Source organism: Salvelinus namaycush, chromosome 1 (genome assembly GCF_016432855.1).
Source record: "Salvelinus namaycush isolate Seneca chromosome 1, SaNama_1.0, whole genome shotgun sequence".
Classification (NCBI taxonomy): Eukaryota; Metazoa; Chordata; class Actinopteri; order Salmoniformes; family Salmonidae; genus Salvelinus; species Salvelinus namaycush.
Genome location: NC_052307.1, coordinates 64991194 through 65012076, shown reverse-complemented (window position 1 = coordinate 65012076; position 20883 = coordinate 64991194). Strand labels below are relative to the sequence as shown.

General features: G+C 43.3%; 1 protein-coding gene across 3 annotated transcripts in view; it reads right to left on the bottom strand.

Moving 5' to 3' along the window:
* LOC120047364 (E3 ubiquitin-protein ligase NEDD4-like) overlaps positions 1-20883 on the bottom strand; it is a 57332-nt gene continuing 36449 nt past the window's right edge. For all 3 annotated transcript variants that reach the window (XM_038992890.1, XM_038992901.1, XM_038992896.1), the window contains 24 exons: positions 18740-18790; positions 18190-18251; positions 17696-17792; positions 16942-17105; positions 16657-16780; positions 15932-16090; positions 15357-15446; positions 14951-15070; positions 9591-9794; positions 4323-4400; positions 4114-4168; positions 3966-4024; positions 3700-3765; positions 3236-3465; positions 2913-3034; positions 2660-2730; positions 2432-2527; positions 2220-2293; positions 1922-1982; positions 1768-1827; positions 1562-1669; positions 1006-1102; positions 741-813; positions 1-645 (listed from right to left, as the gene is read on the bottom strand). In XM_038992890.1, the coding sequence (XP_038848818.1) occupies positions 543-645; positions 741-813; positions 1006-1102; positions 1562-1669; positions 1768-1827; positions 1922-1982; positions 2220-2293; positions 2432-2527; positions 2660-2730; positions 2913-3034; positions 3236-3465; positions 3700-3765; positions 3966-4024; positions 4114-4168; positions 4323-4400; positions 9591-9794; positions 14951-15070; positions 15357-15446; positions 15932-16090; positions 16657-16780; positions 16942-17105; positions 17696-17792; positions 18190-18251; positions 18740-18790 (2424 nt within the window). In that variant the 3' untranslated portion in view covers positions 1-542. The remainder of the gene's footprint in view (positions 646-740; positions 814-1005; positions 1103-1561; positions 1670-1767; positions 1828-1921; positions 1983-2219; positions 2294-2431; positions 2528-2659; positions 2731-2912; positions 3035-3235; positions 3466-3699; positions 3766-3965; positions 4025-4113; positions 4169-4322; positions 4401-9590; positions 9795-14950; positions 15071-15356; positions 15447-15931; positions 16091-16656; positions 16781-16941; positions 17106-17695; positions 17793-18189; positions 18252-18739; positions 18791-20883) is intronic.

Below are 20883 nucleotides of genomic sequence, written 5' to 3'. Positions count from 1 at the left end.
TCACGCTCAAGTTTCCTGTGGTCCACCACTCAAAAGACATCCAGCCAACTTGACACAACTGTGGGAAGCATTGGAGTCATGGGCCAGCATCCCTGTGAAATGCTTTCGACACCAGTGTATATACGGTAATGTATATCGAAGTCCAATGTCAATCTCCTCATGATAGAATGTTTATCATAGATGAACAATAATATCTGTATGATATAATGCATTTGATAAATTGTATATAGATCTGGTATAAGTATACATACATATTTACGAGACACAAAAAAACTATTTGTAAACTTCACAGACCAAGAGTGATTTAAGAAGTGATTTTCACTCATCCATCCCTTCCACTGTGCAGGAGAGAGGAGCACCTAAGACTTTGCTGTCTGTGACTGTTCTCCATCTTCTCAGGCGGTTGGCAGGTCAGGTCTGGACCTGAATATTATGTGTTTTATCAGCATTAAACAGAACTACAGCACAAAACTTGGTGCTAGCCCTCAGTTCACTGGCAGTAACTGCCATTTTAACATCTGTGCCATAGGCCACACACTCCCCTAATCCACTCCATCAAAGCCTTGTGCATTCTCTATGGCGATGTGTAGCTTCTCCCTCAGCTCCTCAAACGACTCATAGGGAGGCAGGTCCAGCCGGTTGAAGCTGAAGACGGTAAAACAAAACCAAATTCAAATGCACATTTGTTGCAGTAATCAGGTAGGACTATTAGCCAAACTGCTGTATTGTTAGGTACTCACCATGTGTGGGCTCTAGGTAGTTTGTCTCGTGTTCCCCACTGCTCAATGGTAAACAGCTGTGGTCCGTTAGACCCTGTGATTTCATAACATAAAACAAGATTAGGAGGAGAGAATCATATACAAACACCTCTGGTTACAACTCAGAATCCATGTTTCAAAGTTCATATCAATCTATGTAATGACAAAATGGTTAAAAACATACCTAGAATATACCCTGTATTATACAAATGAGTCTTAATACAGAGAAGTAGAGAAGAGGACTCACCGTAGAGCTCTGCAAAGCCATTCATTGGGACCCGGGAGGTGCCAGTCACAAACTGCAACAGGCGGATACGCTTCTCTGCATCCATCAGCAGAACAGTCTGAGAATGACAAAATATCATTCAAATAGTTGTAATGAATATTGATAATTCACCCAAAAACTAAGGATGCATCGATGTGGAAATTCTGGCCCGATATCAGATATTTACCGATATCCAATGTGTTCTTGGGAGTTTTCGCTTTCAGGAATGGGCTAATAATAGCTAATAGCTCAAACCATTTGGACGCTAAAGCCAAATTCATAGGAAGAGTTTTTCTTCAAGTTGCGCCACCCACTTAAAAGAAAATGCCACAGACCGCTCAGTTTGTCTCCGCAACTAATAGCGGATACATTTCAGTCCCCATCATTGTCCTTTGTCTCCACATCAGACAGATGTCGACATAATATTTTTAACCAATTATCGTCCGTTACCGATATGGTCACCAATAAACCGTACATCCCTAACAAAAACACTCTAGAATCCAGAGGCTTCTGCTCCAGTGGTGGAGTATCCTCTTACCTTCCAGAACCACAGGATGACAGGCTGGTTGGGACAGTAGCCATTCTTGTACTTGGTGTTCTCCCTCCAGTCGTTCACATCCACGTCTCCCAGGCCACACATCAGGAGCTAGAGAGAAAAAAAACCAGACAGAACATCACTCAACGATCTGGAAAGACAGGCTCTCAGTCATGCATACATCTCAGAGTGATAGGAATGACACCCACCTCCAGCTCATTCTCGTCAAAGATCTTGATGAGATCCTGGGGTATCAACTCATAGAATCCCTAAGACAAGAGAGAGGAACACGCAATAAGTCAACCGTTTCTTTCAATCTTATCACAACTCAATCAAAACATCTCAATAAAACCTAGTGTTTACCTCCTTGAATGCGGTCATCTGCTTCAGTATCCTGTTCACGAACCTCCACTGCATGACAAGACTGAAAGAAAATGTTTATTTTGAAATGGAAGCATTCAAAAGCCCTAATAATTTATAATTTATCTAATGATGCAGACATTATGTGGTGGGTAGTGGTTTCATTGTCCATTTGCAAACCCTTCTAAGGCCAAATATGTGACTTGTGGGTCACCTACAGGTAACCAGCTGAACAGCACTACATGGCAATGTGTATGAGGCCTGTTTCCTCTTTCTACCAGCAGAGGGCTCTGGTGCTTACTGGATGTATTCCTTCTTGTTGTCATCGGTGACTACTATTTCAGATCCTCCTGGCTTCAGCTCATGCTGGTGGGTCTAAATAGGAGGAAATGTGATGTCAGCATGACTGATACCAGAGTTCCACTTAGCATCGATTTTAACCACTTCACTCAATAGGCACAAGATAGAACAGAAAATACTTGTGCCAAACAACAAATAGGAAGCAGGTCCCACCTGTCCAAAGAGCTCTTCGTCTATGGTGAATCTCAGATCCAGGTCTATCGGGTCATTCTCCAATATCCACTTCAGGGAGTTGAAGTACTCACTGTCCTGAAATAACACACAAACACCATTACCCCTTATGGTGAAACACTGCTGTTTTAGATGTCTGATTTATCTTGTCTCTATCTGATTAGGTGATGGGAAGATGTGAGAGTAATCTAGATAGTATTAGGTACCTACCACAGACTCCATGTCCTGTAGAGTAATGTGCTTCTGCAACATCATCTTGTAGAAAGGCCTGATGAAGAAGGCTAGAAAAAAATAACATGTCAGGATCTGTTCAACACACCTAATCCTTGTGGCCCTAGCATAGAGCTGTCCTCAGCTCTTAGTTTCTCTACACACACACTCGTGTCACACTACTATTAGACGAATTAATGAACTTTTAACAGACACAAAGTTCATGAGTGAAATCACCAGCAGTGAGACTCACCGTCCAGCAGCTTTCCATGGTAGACAGCCATGCCTGCCACACGGCCAATGAACTTAAAGTAGGACAGGTGGTCCTCATTGCAGAGGCCTGAGTTGGGGTTGATCTGCAGAGTGTAGTTGTCCCTGCCCCAGAACATGCAGAGGAGAAACTTAACACAGCTCTAAAGTCATCCAAATCCTTCTCTGATCCATTCCAGAACATATCCTCATTAAAATGATTCATAATGCTGTCAGAGATGTTATTCACTAACAGCCCCATTAAGGGCCTGTTCCATTTTTCCTTGCCTTAAAATGGAATTCTAACACATTCAAAAAGAGACTCACGTGGCAGAATACTCAAACAGCCCATAATAGGGGTTGAACATCTCCTTGGAGATTAGGAAGAACCACTCCCTGGCCACGCCCCCATAATCCAAGCCCTTCTCTCCCTCAAACTCCACCCACAGCCGCGCCTTCAGGAAGTCGGCCCTCTTGATTGACAGGATTCGTCTGTAGGAGTCCTCTAGCACGGTGTTCCGCCTGAGCTTCATCTCAAAGCGGTTGGGGATGTCAGCCTGGAATTGGAGATAGAGCATGCTGAGTGAGTGGACATCAGGTCAGGGGATGTAGCTGGACTAAATGTCATAGAAGATATTGTGAGGATGATTGAGAGAAAGACAAGATAGGCTTTTACAGTGTGAATATGCTGTATATCTGACCTATTTGTGAGGTTTAGCTGTAATAACATTAAGAGCATAGGGCCTTCAGTAATTACAATGATTACCTGTCTTGGGAAAAACAATGCTTACCGGTTTCTTCAGCTTCTTCCGGAAGTATTCATACTTCTGTTTATAGTCTCTGGAGTAAGGCACAGCCTAGAATAGACAAGGATGGGAGATCCAATGACCGGAAATCAATTATGAACACATGATGAATTATTCGGTTTTATGGCCAACCTGGAGAACCTGACTCCAAAAAGAGAATGGGCCATATTGCATTCCTAAAATTACTCTACCGGAATCTAATAAATAAAAATCTCTAGCTATAGCTTTTTAAATATATCATCTGTACTTACTGGTCCAGTTATGGCTGAATTCTGCAATCTGGGGTCATCCCATTGTGTGTTCTTCGTGTCTGAAAATACATCAGATTTATTCAGCATTGGTAGTAGGCGTATGCATTTTTCACTCATTTTGACAAATTGTAGTACATGTCATACATACTGTGATCTATGTAGAATATCCTCCCATCACTGTGGACCCTCTCCTCCCAGCCAGGCTAAGATAAGGGTAGCACAAACATTACTCACATAATTTTTTCCCTTAAAATCAACCATTCACTCAGCAACTTTCGACTTTAAGAGGCTCATGACACTGGGCTGCTAATTGCCTTCTTAGAGTGCTATTGGATATGATATCATTGTAAAGCTTACCGGCATTGGCCCGAGGTCAGTTGGGTCTAGCGAAGGTCTCCTCCTCATGTGCACAGGAATCTTCAACCTGGGGTCTTCCTGTTCACAGCCAGATAAACAGGAAATAAGTCACACAAACAGGAAGGAGCAGTGAGAATGTCAGTATTGTCCAGTGGATAACTGGTCATTCTGGCCACGATGATGCGTGACTAGACCCTGTAGGTAGGGCCTGGGGGTATTTCTTGATCAAGTGACCTGATCAAGAAAAACAACATATATAGTACCAGTCAAAAGTTTAGACACACCTACTCATTCAAAGGGTTTTTCTTTATTTGTACTATTTTCTACATTGTAGAATAATAGTGAATACATCACAACTATGAAATAACACATATGGAATCATGTAGTAACAAAAAAAGTTTAAAACAAATCATTTAAAAAATAAATATATTTGAGATTCTTCAAAGTAGCCACCCTTTGCCTTGATGACAGATTTGCACACTGTTGGCATTCTCTCAACCAGCTCCATGATGTAGTCACCTGGAATGCATTTCAATTAACAGGTGTGCCTTGGTAAAAGTTAATTTATGGAACTTTTTAACCAGGTAGGTAAGTTGAAAACAAGTTCTAATTTACAATTGCGACCTGGCCAAGATAAAGCAAAGCAGTTCGACACATACAACAAAACAGAGTTACACATGGAGTAAAACATACAGTCAATAATACAGTAGAAAAATAAGTCTATATACAATGTGAGCAAATGAGGTGAGATAAGGGAGGTAAAGGCAAAAAAAGGCCATGGTGGCGAAGTAAATACAATATAGCAAGTAAAACACTGGAATGGTAGATTTGCAGTGGAAAAATGTGCAAAGTACAAATAGAAATAATGGGGTGCAAAGGAGAAAAATAAATAAATACAGTAGGGGAAGAGGTAGTTGTTTGGGGTAAATTATAGATGGGCTATGTACAGGTGCAGTAATCTGTGAGCTGCTCTGACAGCTGGTGCTTAAAGCTAGTGAGGGAGATAAGTGTTTCCAGCTTCAGAGATTTTTGTAGGTCGTTCCAGTCACTGGCAGCAGAGAACTGGAAGGAGAGGCGGCCAAAGGAGGAATTGGCTTTGGGGGTGACCAGAGAGATATACCTGCTGGAGCGCGTGCTATGGTGACCAGCGAGCTGAGATAAGGGGGGACTTTACCTAGCAGGGTCTTGTAGATGACCTGGAGCCAGTGGGTTTGGCGACGAGTATGAAGCGAGAGCCAGCAGATCGCAGTGGTGGGTAGTATATGGGGCTTTGGTGACAAAACGGATGGCACTGTGATAGACTGCATCCAATTTATTGAGTAGGGTATTGGAGGCTATTTTGTAAATGACATCGCTGAAGTCGAGGATCGGTAGGATGGTCAGTTTTACGAGGGTATGTTTGGCAGCATGAGTGAAGGATGCTTTGTTGCGAAATAGGAAGCCAATTCTAGATTTAACTTTGGATTGGAGATGTTTGATGTGAGTCTGGAAGGAGAGTTTACAGTCTAACCAGACACCTAGGTATTTGTAGTTGTCCACATTAGAGGTCGACCGATTATGATTTTTCAACGCCAATACCGATTATTGGAGGACCAAAAAAAGCAGATACCGATTAATCGGCCGATTTTTAAAATGTATTTGTAATAATGACAATTACAACAATACTGAATGAACACTGATTTTAACTTAATATAATACATCAATAAAATCAATTTAGCCCCAAATAAATAATGAAACATGTTCAATTTGGTTTAAATAATGCAAAAACAAAGTGTTGGAGAAGAAAGTAAAAGTGCAATATGTGCCATGTAAGAAAGCTAACGTTTAAGTTCCTTGCTCAGAACATGAGAACATATGAAAGCGGGTGGTTCCTTTCAACATGAGTCTTCAATATTCCCAGGTAAGAAGTTTTAGGTTGTAGTTATTATAGGAATTATAGGACTATTTCTCTGTATACGATTTGTATTTCATATACCTTTGACTATTAGATGTTCTTATAGGCACTTTAGTATTGCCAGTGTAACAGTATAAGCTTCCATCCCTCTCCTCGCCGCTACCTGGGCTCGAACCAGGAACACATCGACAACAGCCACCCACGAAGCAGCGTTACCCATGCAGAGCAAGGGGAACAACTACTCCAAGTCTCAGAGCGAGTGACGTTTGAAACGTTATTAGCGCGCACCCCGCTAACTAGCTAGCCATTTCACATCGGTTACACCAGCCTAATCAGCAGCGCAATGCAGCAGCGCAATGCTTGAAGCACAGCGACGAGCTGCTGGCAAAACGTACAAAAGTGCTGTTTGAATGAATGCTTACGAGCCTGCTGGTGCCTACCATCGCTCAGTCAGACTGCTCTATCAAATCATAGACTTAATTATAACATAATAACACACAGAAATATGAGCCTTAGGTCATTAATATGGTCGAATCCGGAAACTATCATCTCGAAAACAAAACGTTTATTCTTTCAGTGAAATACGGAACCGTTCCGTATTTTATCTAACGGGTGGCATCCATAAGTCTAAATATTCCTGTTACATTGCACAACCTTCAATGTTATGTCATAATTACATAAAATTCTGGCAAATTAGTTTGCAATGAGCCAGGCAGCCCAAACTGTTGCATAAACTCTGACTCGGCGTGCAATGAACGCAAGAGAAGTGACCCAATTTCACCTGGTTAATATTGCCTGCTAACTTGGATTTCTTTTAGCTAAATATGCAGGTTTAAAAATATATACTTCTGTGTATTGATTTTAAGAAAGGCATTGATGTTTATGGTTAGGTACACGTTGGAGCAACGACAGTCCTTTTTCGCGAATGCGCACCGCATCGATTATATGCAACGCAGGACATGCTAGATAAACTAGTAATATCATCAACCATGTGTAGTTATAACTAGTGATTATGATTGATTGATTGATTGTTTGTTATAAGATAAGTTTAATGCTAGATAGCAACTTACCTTGGCTTCTTACTGCATTCACGTAACAGGCGGGCTCCTCGTGAGGCAGGTGGTTAGAGCGTTGGACTAGTTAACCGTAAGGTTGCAAGATTGAATCACTGAGCTGACAAGGTAAAAATCTGTCGTTCTGCCCCTGAACAAGGCAGTTAACCCACGTCAGTGAAAATAAGAATGTGTTCTTAACTGACTTGCCTAGTTAAATAAAGGTATAAAAAATAAATTAAAAATATATATAAAAATATTATAATAAAAAATATCGGCAATATTGGCATCCAAAATTACCGATTTCTGATTGTTATGAAAACTTGAAATCGGCCCTAATTAATCGGCCATTCCGATAGAATATGTGGACTAGAGGGCTAGAGGTCGACCGATTTAAGTCAGAACCGTCCAGAGTAGTGATGCTGGACGGGCGGGCAGGTGCAGGCAGCGATCGGTTGAAGAGCATGCATTTAGTTTTACTTGTATTTAAGAGCAGTTGGAGGCCACGGAAGGAGAGTTGTATGGCATTGAAGCTCGTCTGGAGGGTTGTTAACACAGTGTCAAAAGAAGGGCCAGAAGTATACAGAATGGTGTCGTCTGCGTAGAAGTGGATCAGAGACTCACCAGCAGCAAGAGCGACATCATTGATGTATACAGAGAAGAGAGTCGGCCCAAGAATTAAACCCTGTGGCACCCCCATAGAGACTGCCAGAGGCCCGGACAACAGGCCCTCCGATTTGACACACTGAACTCTATCTGAGAAGTAGTTGGTGAACCAGGCGAGGCAGTCATTTGAGAAGCCAAGGCTATCGAGTCTGCCAATGAGGATGTGGTGATTGACAGAGTCGAAAGCCTTGGCCAGGTCGATGAATACGGCTGCACAGTATTGTTTCTTATTGATGGCGGTTAAGATATCGTTTAGGACCTTGAGCATGGCTGAGGTGCAACAATGATCAGCTCTGAAACCAGATTGCATAGCGGAGAAGGTGCGGTGGGATTCGAAATGGTCGGTAATCTGTTTGTTGACTTGGCTTTTGAAGACCTTAGAAAGGCAGGGTAGGATAGATATAGGTCTGTAGCAGTTTGGGTCAGGTAGGGGTGGTTACAGAAGATAGCCCTATTTGGTAAAATTCCAAGCCCATATTATGGCAAGAACAGCTCAAATAAACAAAGAGAAACGAGTCATCATTACTTTAAGACATGAAGGTCAGTCAATCCAGAAAATGTCAATAACTTTGAAAGCTAATTCAAGTGCAATCGCAAAAACAATCAAGCGCTATGATAAAACTGGCTCTCATGAGGACCGCCACAGGAAAGGAAGAACCAGAGGTACCTCTGCTGCAGAAAAGGTCATTAGAGAAAACACACTCAAATTTCAGCCAAAATAAATGCTTCAGAGTCCAAGTAACAGACACATCCTCAACATCAACTGTTCAGAGGAGACTGCATGAATCAGACCTTCATGGTGAGATTGCTGCAAAGAAACCAATACACAAGGACACCAATAAGAAGAAGAGACTTGCTTGGGCCAAGAAAAACGAGCAATGGGCATTAGACCGGTGGAAATCTGTCCTTTAGTCTGATGAGTCCAAATTTGAAATGTTTGGTTCCAACCTCCGTGTCTTTGTGAGACGAATGAATCTCCGCATGTGTGGTTCCCACCGTGAAGCATGGAGGAGGTGTGATGGTGTGGGGGTGCTTTGCTGGTGACACTGTCAGTGATTTATTTAGAATTCAAGGCTACCACAGCATTCTGCAGCAATTCGCCATCCCATCTGGTTTGCGCTTAGTGGGATTATCATTTGTTTTTCAACAGGACAATGACCCAAAACACACCTTCAGACTGTGTAAGGGGTATTTAACCAAGAAGGAGAGTGATGAAGTGCTGCATCAGATGACCTGGCATCCACAATCACCCAACCTCAACCCAATTGAGATGGTTTGGGATGAGTTGGACCGCAGAGTCAAGGAAAAGTAGTCAACAAGTGCTCAGCATATGCACTAACTCCTTCAAGACTGTTGGAAAAGCATTCCTCATGAAGCTGGTTGAGAGAATGCTAAGAGTGTGCCTCATCAAGGCAAAGGGTGGCTACTTTGAAGAATCTCTAATATAAAATATATACTGATTGGTTTAACACTTTTTTGGTTACTACATGATTCCATATGTGATATTTCATAGTTTTGACATCTTCATTATTATTCTACAATGTAGAAAATAGTACAAATAAAGAAAAACCCTTTAATGAGTAGGTGTGTCCAAACTTTTGACTGATACTGCATGTCCTTTTAAGAGTGGTGGTATGCAGGTGCTTGCTCTCTCACCCAGGAAGTGGTCTTAGTGTTGTGGTCGATGAAGAAGGGTTTTCCGTTGGGGGCATTGCGGACCTCCCAGCCCGCCGGCATGAAGCCACACTCCCTCTGTGAGCTGGGGGAATGCTGGGGGGAGCCCTCAGGAGAGAGCATGGGGGGCTGGTACACAGTGGCGTTCTGGGACAGAACAGCCTGGGCTGCTGCGTCTGAGGTTATCTGGACCATGGAAGGAGAGACGAAGATTAACACTATTGATATACTCAATAGGAGGGTGAACTGGATTCTACATCAACATTATCTACAGTGCTTTCGGAGAGTTTTCAGACCCCTTGACTTTTTTCACATTTTGTTACGTTACAGCCGTATTCTAAAATGGATTAAATACAAAATTATCCTCACAATACCCCATAATGACGAAGTGAAAACAGAAATACCTTTTTTACATAAGTATTTAGACCCTTTGCTATGAGACTCGAAATTGAGCTCAGGTGCATCCCGTTTCCATTGATCATCCTTGACTCCAAGTTTCTACAACTTGGAGTCCACCTGTGGTAAATTCAATTGATTGGACATGATTTGGAAAGGCACACACCTGTCTATATAAAAGGCTCCACAGTTGACAGTGCATGTCAAAGCAAAAACCAAGCCACGAGGTCGAAGGAATTGTCCGTAGAGCACAGACAGAGGATTGTACTGAGGCACAGATTTGGGGAAGGATACCAAAACAGTCAGAGGAGAAGGGCCTTGATGGTCACTGACAGAGCTCTAGAGTTCCTCTGTGGAGATGGGAGAAACTTCCAGACAGAAAACCATCTCTCCACCAATCAGGCCTTTCTTGTAGAGTGGCCAGACAGAAGCCACTCCTCAGTAAAAGGCACATGACAGCCCGCTTGGAGTTTGCCAAAAGGCACCAAAAGACTCTCAGACTCTCAGACCATGAGAAACAAGATTCTCTGGTCTGATGAAACCAAGATTGAATTATTTGGCCTGAATGCCAAGTGTCTGGAGGAAACCTGGCACCATCCTTACGGTGAAGCATGGTGGTGGCAGCATCATGCTGTGGGGATATGTTTCAGCGGCAAGAACTGGGAGACCAGTCAGGATCGAGGCAAAGATGAACGGCGCAAAGCTCAGAGAGATCCTTGATGAAAACCTGCTCCAGAGCGCTCAGGACCTCAGACTGGAACAACGACCCTAAGAACACAGGCAAGACAACACAGGGCTTCAGGACAAGTCTCTGAATGTCCTTGAGTGGAACAGCCAGAGCCTGGACTTGAACCCGATCGAACATATCTGGAGAATACAAAATGGCGCCGGAGGAGATGGCCGCCGTTTTACGGTCTCCTAACCAATTGTGCTATTATGTGTTTTTTCCCCGCGATATTTGTTAATTATTTCGTACATAATGTTTCTGCAACCGTATCTTACGGAAGAAAAGAGCTTCTGGATATCAGGACAACGATCACTCACCTCGGATTAGACAAAGATTTCTTCAACAACAACAAGCAGGACTCACAGGATATTCTCCAAACACCCAACAGGGCAGACATCCCAATTATTCTCCAAACACCCCGCAGGGCAGACATCCCAATTATTCTCCAAACACCCCGCAGGGCAGACATCCCAATTATTCTCCAAACACCCCACAGGGCAGACATCCCAATTATTCGCAAAAGGAAGCGACGCAGAGGACGAAGAGCCGGATGCCTCGCCCGGACCCGCAGAAGGCAACTAGGAAAGCTGCCGTTACCGTCAATATTACTCGCCAACGTGCAATCATTGGACAATAAACTAGACGAGGTATGATTACGAATATCCAACGGGACACCAAAAACTGTAACATCCTATGCTTCATGGAATCGTGACTGAATGACGACATGGATATTCAGCTAGCGGGATACACGCTGCACTGGCAGGATAGAACAGCACACTCCGGTAAGACGAGGGGGGGGGCGGTCTGTGCATATTTGTAAACAACAGCTGGTGCACGAAATCTAAGGAAGTCTCTAGATTCTGCTCGCCTGAAGTAGAGTATATTGTGATAAATTGCAGGCCACACTACTTGCCTAGAGAGTTCCCAGCTATACTTTTCATGGCTGTTTATTTACCACCACAGACAAATGCTGACACTAAGACCGCACTCAGTCAGCTGTATATGGAAATAAGCAAACAGGAAACCACTCACCCAGAGGCGGCGCTCCTAGTGGCCGGAGACTTTAATGCAGGGAAACTTAAATCAGTTCTACCAAATCTCTATCAACATGTTAAATGTGCAACCAGAGGGGAAAAAATTATTGATCACCTGTACTCCACACACAGAGACACGTACAAAGCTCTCCCTCGCCCTCCATTTAGTAAATCTGACCACAACTCTATCCTCCTGATTCCTGCTTACAAGCAAAAATGAAAGCAGGAAGCACCAGTGACTCAGTCTATAAAAAAATGGTCAGATGAAGCAGATGCTAAACTACAGGACTGCTTTGCTATCACAGACTGGAACATGTTCCGGGATTCTTCCGATGACATTGAGGAATACACCACATCAGTCACTGACTTTATCAATAAGTGCATTGAGGACGTCGTCCCCACAGTGACTGTACGTACATACCCCAATCAGAAGCCATGGATTACAGGGAACATTCGCACTGAGCTAAAGGGTAGAGCTGCCGCTTTCAAGGTGCGGGACTCTAACCCGGAAGCTTACAAGAAATCCCACTATGCCCTGCGACGAACCATCAATCAGGCAAAGCATCAATCAGGCAAAGCATCAATACAGGGCTAAGATTGAATCATACTACACCGGCTCCGATGCTCGTCGGATGTGGCAGGGCTTGCAAACTATTACAGACTACAAAGGGAAGCACAGCCGCAAGCTGCCCAGTGACACGAGCCTACCAGACAAGCTAAATCACTTCTATGCTCGCTTCGAGGCAAGCAACACTGAGGCATGCTTGAGAGCATCAGCTGTTCTGGACAACTGTGATCACGCTCTCCGTAGCCAACGTGAGTAAGACCTTTAAACAGGTCAACATACACAAGGCTGCGGGGCCAGATGGATTACCAGGACGTGTGCTCAGGGCATGTGCTGACCAAGTGGCAGGTGTCTTCACTGACATTTTCAACATGTCCCTGATTGAGTCTATAATACCAACATGCTTCAAACAGACCACCATAGTCCCTGTACCCAAGAACACAAAGGCAACCTGCCTAAATGACTACAGACCCGTAGCACTCACGTCCGTAGCCATGAAGTGCTTTGAAAGGCTGGTAATGGCTCACATCAACACCATTATCCCAGAAACCCTAGACCCACTCCAATTTGCATACCGCCCAAACAGATCCACAGATGATGCAATCTCTATTGCACTCTACACTGCCCTTTCCCACCTGGACAAAAGGAACACCTATGTGAGAATGCTGTTCATTGACTACAGCTCAGCGTTCAACACCATAGTACCCACAAAGCTCATCACCAAGCTAAGGAACCTGGGACTAAACACCTCCCTCTGCAACTGGATCCTGGACTTCCTGACAGGCCGCCCCGAGGTGGTGAGGGTAGGTTGCAACACATCTGCCACGCTGATCCTCAACACTGGAGCTCCCCAGGGGTGCGTGCTCAGTCCCCTCCTGTACTCCCTGTTCACCCACGACTGCATGGCCAGGCACGACTCCAACACCATCATTAAGTTTGCTGACGACACAACAGTGGTAGGCCTGATCACCGACAACGACGAGACAGCCTATAGGGAGGATGTCAGAGACCTGGCTGGGTGGTGCCAGAATAACAACCTATCCCTCAACGTAACCAAGACTAAGGAGATGATTGTGGACTACAGGAAAAGGAGCACCGAGCACGTCCCCATTCTCATCGACGGGGCTGTAGTAGAGCCAGTTGAGATCTTCAAATTCCTCGGTGTCCACATCAACAACAAACTAGATTGGTCCAAACACACCAAGACAGTCGTGAAGAGGCACGACAAAGCCTATTCCCCCTCTGGAAACTAAAAAGATTTGGCATGGGTCCTGAGATCCTCAAAAGGTTCTACAGCTGCAACATCGAGAGCATCCTGACCGGTTGCATCACTGCCTGGTACGGCAATTGCTCGGGCTCTGACCGCAAGGCACTTCAGAGGGTAGTGCATACGGCCCAGTACATCTCTGGTGCAAAGCTGCCTGCCATCCAGGACCTCTACACCAGGCGATGTCAGAGGAAGGCCCTAACAATTGTCAAAGACCTCAGCCACCCCAGTCATAGACTGTTCTCTCTACTACCGCATGGCAAGCGGTACCGGAGTGCCAAGTCTAGGACAAAAAGGCTTCTCAACAGTTTTTACCCCCAAGCCATACAACTCCTGAACAGGTAACCAAATGGTTACCCGGAATATTTGCATTGTGTGCCCCCCCAACCCCTCTTTTACGCTGCTGCTACTCTCTGTTTATCTTATATGCATAGTCACTTTAACTATACATTCATGTACATACTACCTAAATTGGCCCGACCAACCAGTGCTCCTGCACATTGGCTAACCGGGCTATCTGCATTGTGTTCCACCACCTGCCAACCCCTCTTTTTACACTTCTGCTACTCTCTGTTCATCATATATGCATAGTCACTTTAACAAAACCTACATGTACATACTACCTCAATAAGCCTGACTAACAGGTGTCTGTATATAGCCTTGCTACTCTTTTTGCAAATGTCTTTTTACTGTTGTTTTATTTCTTTACTTACCTACACCCACACACACAGACACACACACCTTTTTCCCGCACCATTCTTTAGAGCCTGTAAGTAAGCATTTCACTGTAAGGTAACCTGTTGTAATCAGCGCACGTGACAAAAAAAACTTTGATTTGGATTTGATTTGAAAAACCTGAAAATAGCTGTGCAGCGACACTCCCCATCCAACCTGACAGAGCTTGAGAGCATCTGCAGAGAAGAAGGGGAGAAACTCCCCAAATACAGGTGTGCCAAGCTTGTTGTGTCATACCCAAGAGTACTCAATGCTGTAATCGCTGCCAAAGGTGCTTCAACAAAGTACTGAGTAATGTAAATGTGTAAATGTAATATTTCTGTTTTTTTTGTTTTTTTGATAAATTAGCAAAAGTTTCTAGAAACCCGTTTTTGCTTTGTCATTATGGGGTATTGTGTGTCGATTGATGAGGGAAAAAAACGATTTAATAATTTTTAGAATAAGGCTGTAACGTAACAAAATGTGGAAAAAGTCAAGGGGTCTGAATACTTTCCAATGGCACTGTATCTACACAAGTTAAGTGGGTCCTGATTGGCTTTTCACATGACTTTGAATGCTTCTTTAGTGCACTGTGGTTTGAGAGAGAGTGAGAGCAAAAGAAGGAGGAATGCAGCCTACCTGGATGAGTGGCCGTGTCCAAGTGGTTATCCTGCTGTTGTGATTAACGTAGTAGGGTCTGCTCTTACTATCCTGCTTCTCCTCCCAGCCTGGAGGCAGCCCCGCTGAGGTTGCTAACAACTATTGAAAAACATAAAGAGAGAGAGGCATCAAACAATCCATACAACAATACCTCAAGTGAATAGAACAATAACTTCCTCTGAATCACTGAGCTACATGCGCAAACCTGATGACTACATTCTCACTGTCCTTACATAATCTGGGAAAACTATGGAAGCCACACTTACATGCTGAAGCTGAGCTCAGATGACCCTATCCCATAAATACTGCTGTAATACAGGAGTGCTGTGCTTCCCTGTGCGTGCGTGCGTGCGTGCGTAGGGGATTTAGGGAACGTAACACACACCACAGGATGAACAGGGTGCTCCTCAACTGTCAGTGTCTGGGCACTGCCTCTGCGACTGGAGTGACTTGAATGACTGGAAGGGCCCTGCAGCTGAAGAGAGCAAGACGACAGAAATCACAGTCATTACCCATACACGTGTTAATAGGCACATATTCTCCAGCTCTAGACAAGCACTAATACCCGTCTAATACTAAAATATTACAGTCCCTCAAGGATTCCGCAATTGCATTAAATGTCTTTAATATTATGCAAGGGCTTGCAATTTCAACCAATCAGCAGTGCCCATTTACTGCATAATATGGTTCAATCAAGCCACACAGATAAAAACTTTGCATATTGCCATGTAAAATGTTCGAATTGATTAGGCAAAATCTATCATTTTTTAATATCACAAATAATCCCAGCGAAATACTGGAGGGACTGATTACAGCTGTGTTGTTATAACACAGTGTGTTTTCAGTCCCTTCTTGGAACTGTGGAAGGACCCTGTTCAGGAAGCATATCCCCAGTCTGGCTTTGGGTGTCGGCCGATTGGTAACGGGTGCCCGGTCAGCACTGGCCAGTAAATTATTCACCTGGAGGGAGGTACGTCGGTTGCCGGATGTGGCACCCGAGGCCTGGAGGCGACTGAGCTCATCACAGAAGGAGTGAAACTCCAGGGGGGAGTGGGGTGGAGGGGGGGAGCGCTGGCTGTTGTACAAGGTGGACTCATCCTCTGTTATGATTTCCCAACTCTGGAGCAGAGGAAACAAGACACATGAAGAGTTTACCATCTGTTCTGAAGGATGTCTTGATAGTGTTAAGTCATTGTCTTCTCATCTGGTTGTGAGCTAAGAAAACAGTTCTGGCCTGCTTGTTCTGCCACGGAGTGACGTTATTACATAAAACTGACATGTGATATGATTTCAGTAGGGCAATCTTTTTTGGGGGGGGACTTCATAGAACACCCTGATCGTGAACTTGATCTTGTTAAGGGCCACTCTGGACTATCCTGACATTTAGTCATTTGCTCAGTTAGCAGCCTCTAAAGAGAGGGGCTAGGACCAGAAAACATGGTCGTAAGATATGGTCCTTATAGGTTTGGGCCTATATATCTTAGGTAGGTCGTGTAGTTGGACCACACACCACGTACGGTTGTTTCATAATCGTACCAGAGACCGCAAAAGGATATAACAGAATCTCGTCTCCATTTCAATATCAAACTCAAGAGAATAACTGTAATTACATTTGAATATAAAGTGACATTTAACTTTAAATGTGATTTTTCAATACATTAATTGAAATTCGACTTGAAAATAACCTCCGTTGACTCTTGTTGTCTGTCGTTGGAGTCCTCTTGGTCGGAGATCTGCCTGCGGGCGGTGAAGGCATGCTGTGCCTCCATGTGGATGTTTTGCCTCTGCTCTGCCTCTACCTGGCTGTCTCTACATAGGGAAACACACACACACTCAACTTTTCATCTCTTGACCAACCAGGTGTTACTGTATTCCAACCAGGTGTTCCAATACTACCAATGTGTTAAAATAGCGCTAGATTAAGTTCAAGCTGTCAGAATAAAGACATGACAGGAGAACCCCAGACTTACTGTACTATGGGCCTGTGCCACTGTGTGGTCCTGGTTTCGTGGTTGACATAGTAGGTCCTGCCCAGGTTGTCCTGCCTCTCCTCCCAGCCAGGGGGCATTGCAGGCAACAGGTGGTTGTGCCTGGGACCGGACATGTCCTGGCCCTCTAAAAACTCCCAGCTAGGCTGCACAACAAAAACAACTGTTACACAACATGGCACATGCAGATGTCAACATTGCCCAAATCCTCTACATGTTTGTTCAAGTCAAACAATGTCTTGGCCACTACTCAGAAAATTCAGTGGCAAGCATAGGGACTCATACTTTACTGAAGTTTGGCTTCAAATCATTCTAAGGAAGATGTCAGCATATTCATCAAAGGCCCTGGACCCATGGTGAGACAAATATAGATTGGCCTTTTGGACATGGTGTTCCTAGCCACTGCTTACATTAAGCATGTTCAAGAATGATGACTGGCTGGTTTTATCAATAACTACATCAGGATGGAGATGGCAGGCAATCAGCCATCTTGGCTTGACACTGGTAAAACGAGCCTGGTGTCTTTTCTCCTGGCTCTGAGCACCAATATGCTGTTACATGTATATACTGAAGCACGCCGGCTGAGCAACAGCCAAGGCACGTAGATTAGACACTGTATAATCAAAGGAGGAGGGGGGTGACGGCATTGGAATATTCAATATCAGGGGGTCAGAGGGCAGGAGGAGGACAAGAGGGCAGGAGGACAGGGGGCAGGTTGGGTGGGTGGCGGTCTTACATCCATGTCTTCAGTCTGTTCTGCAGCATCCTCTGAGTTGTTTTTGGGTAGGTAGGTCATCTTCAGACGGAGATGACCTTTGACCCTGGATTTGTGACTGCATCAAAACAAAAAGTAAACACTTAACAAAAAATATACATGGAAAACAGTGCACTTTCTAAATCACAGTAATGTGAGCCTCTTAGGTGTATCAAATATCAGACACACAATAAATGTAATTCCAACAATCTATTCTTGTGACTGACTCAAATATGAAATTGAGCTTTCTCCATGGTAAAATCAATATGTACTTTATGTAGCTATTTGAGCTTAATTTATACACCTCGGGAAAGAAAGGCAAACTCACTGGAATGGAACTCAAGATATAATTCAAATTAATTTATGCAATGCCAAGAGACTGAATGTGATAAAAATGTAAAGGAAAATGTCACAAAGTAAATCCATGTTAAACCAGGAAGGATAAGTGGCTTGAATAATCATGAAATAATGCCAACCTTCTCGGGTGAAGTAGAAAATCCTTGAATGTGTATGGCCTTTCAATGTTAGGATTTTCTGTCTGAAATAAAAATAAATAACAAGTATTTAAACAGTTGAAATGCTCTATAAAGATATTTGCTGTATAACATCTATGCATGCAGTAACTGTATATCAACAGTAAACAAGTCCTGTATAGACAGTAGACAGATGTAAGGTAGGTCTGCTGTAAATGCTATGAAAAGGAAGGCAAAAGTAACAAACATGGAGGACTGTAATTCCCTAACTATGGACAACGTTGTGGAAAGGACTCTGACATGAGGGTGTTTATGTTTACATGAGTGCGCCTATGACAGTTCATTGGTGAAGATAAGTAACTATGTAAAGTGTACAGATCTCCAACAAATTATATCTAAAGGAGAACATGGAACACCAAACAGCAGAGACTATCCTACTCCTTTAGACATGGGATTGGAAACATGTTGATTTAGGAGAATTGGTTTCCACATACATTATGTGGAAGCGCTAAATACAAGCACTAAATAAACAATTTCCTTGCACTTGGCTCACCGGTATCTGGTGTAATGGTACATCCACCTGCCCCAGAAAGTCATCACGTGTCTGTGGAAGGATATAAGAGATTGTAATGGGGAGTCATGTACAGTAGTCATTCATGAGAGTCCATCAAAAAAGGGAGTGGTTACAATGTATCGGGCATGTTTGCGGACTCGCATGCACACACACAAATAAAGGTTAAATAAAAAAAAATAAGATAAAGGGCTTCATTGCCAAAATCACAAAGTATCCCTTTAATGCTGTGTATTCATATTCACACAATTTTACATACCGCAGGCTGTCCCAACACATAATTACATGAAATTGCATTCTAATAGTGTAAAAGGTTATTGTAAGAGGCTGACACTAAAATGTTGTATTTTACACCCATTTGAAGAGAAAAAAGGTTATTAATTAATTTGTTTGATAAGATTGCAAATTTTCTCAGGGAACCCCCATTTCAATTTCAGGGGATCCCACCCCAAGGTTTGAAACCCCTGTATTAGACATGTGGAATGAATAATTCAGGGGTTATCAGCCCACAGTATAGCTAGAGCATTAGACGTCTTAATATGTAGTTGTGGAGCAGTGTCCTTTCTAGAAAAGGTCATTCTGACTGAGCGACGTCTCTAGAGACAGGCTCCAATGTGACCACTGCTATAACACAGTTACTGTAACATGTTCCTATGCAACATACATCACCCACCTCCCAACATCAACAACAACTGAAAACACTGTTGTGCGGGTCGGCTTCATGACCAAATAAACACCCTCGGCACATCAAACTGCCCAGCAGTGGTATGGAGACGGTTCAATTGAACGGATATAAACTGTTCCCCTTCTCCTCTCATTCCTTCCCCATGCCTTTCCTTGGCAGTGAAGCCAAGACAAGCAGGCTTTGGAGAATCCAGGTTGAGGGACACAATGTACAGCCTGTGAATTTGCTATTCTGATCTCTGTGACATTCTCTCAGGTAGAGGTCGACCGATTATGATTTTTCAACGCCGATACCGATTATTGGAGGACCCAAAAAATCTGATACCGATTAATCGGCCGATTTAAAAAAAAAAAAAAAAAAGATTTGTAATAATGACAATTACAACAATACTGAATGAACACTTATTTTAACTTAATATAATACATCAATAAAATCAATTTAGCCTCAAATAAAATGAAACATGTTCAATTTGGTTTAAATAATGCAAAAACAAAGTGTTGGAGAAGAAAGTAAAAGTGCAATATGTGCCATGTAAAAAAGCTAACGTTTAAGTTCCTTGCTCAGAACATGAGAACATGAAAGCTGGTGGTTCCTTTTAACAGGAGCCTTCAATATTCCCAGGTAAGAAGTTTTAGGTTGTAGTTATTATAGGAATTATAGCACTATTTCTCTCTCTACCATTTGTATTTCATATACCTTTGACTATTGGATGTTCTTATAGGCGCTATAGTATTGCCAGTGTAACAGTATAGCTTCCGTCCCTCTCCTCGCCCCTACCTGGGCTCGAACCAGGGGAACAACTACTCCAAGTCTCAGAGCGAGTGATGTTTGAAACGCTATTAGCGCGCACCCCGCTAACTAGCTAGCCATTTCACATCGGTTACACCAGCCTAATCTCGGGAGTTGATAGGCTTGAAGTCATAAACAGCTCAATGCTTGAAGCACAGCGACGAGCTGCTGGCAAAACTCACGAAAGCGCTGTTTGAATGAATGCTTACGAGCCTGCTGGTGCCTACCATCGCTCAGTCAGACTGCTCTATCAAATCATAGACTTAATTATAACATAATAACACACAGAAATACGAGCCTTATGTCATTAATATGGTCGAATCCGGAAACTATCATCTCGAAAACAAAACGTTTATTCTTTCAGTGAAATACAGAACCGTTCCGAATTTTATCTAACGGGTGGCATCCATAAGTCTAAATATTCCTGTTACATTGCACAACCTTCAATGTTATGTCATAATTACATACAATTCTGGCAAATTAGTTTGCAATGAGCCAGGCAGCCCAAACTGTTGCATAAACTCTGACTCTGCGTGCAATGAACGCAAGAGAAGTGACCCAATTTCACCTGGTTAATATTGCCTGCTAACTTGGATTTCTTTTAGCTAAATATGCAGGTTTAAAAATATATACTTCTGTGTATTGATTTTAA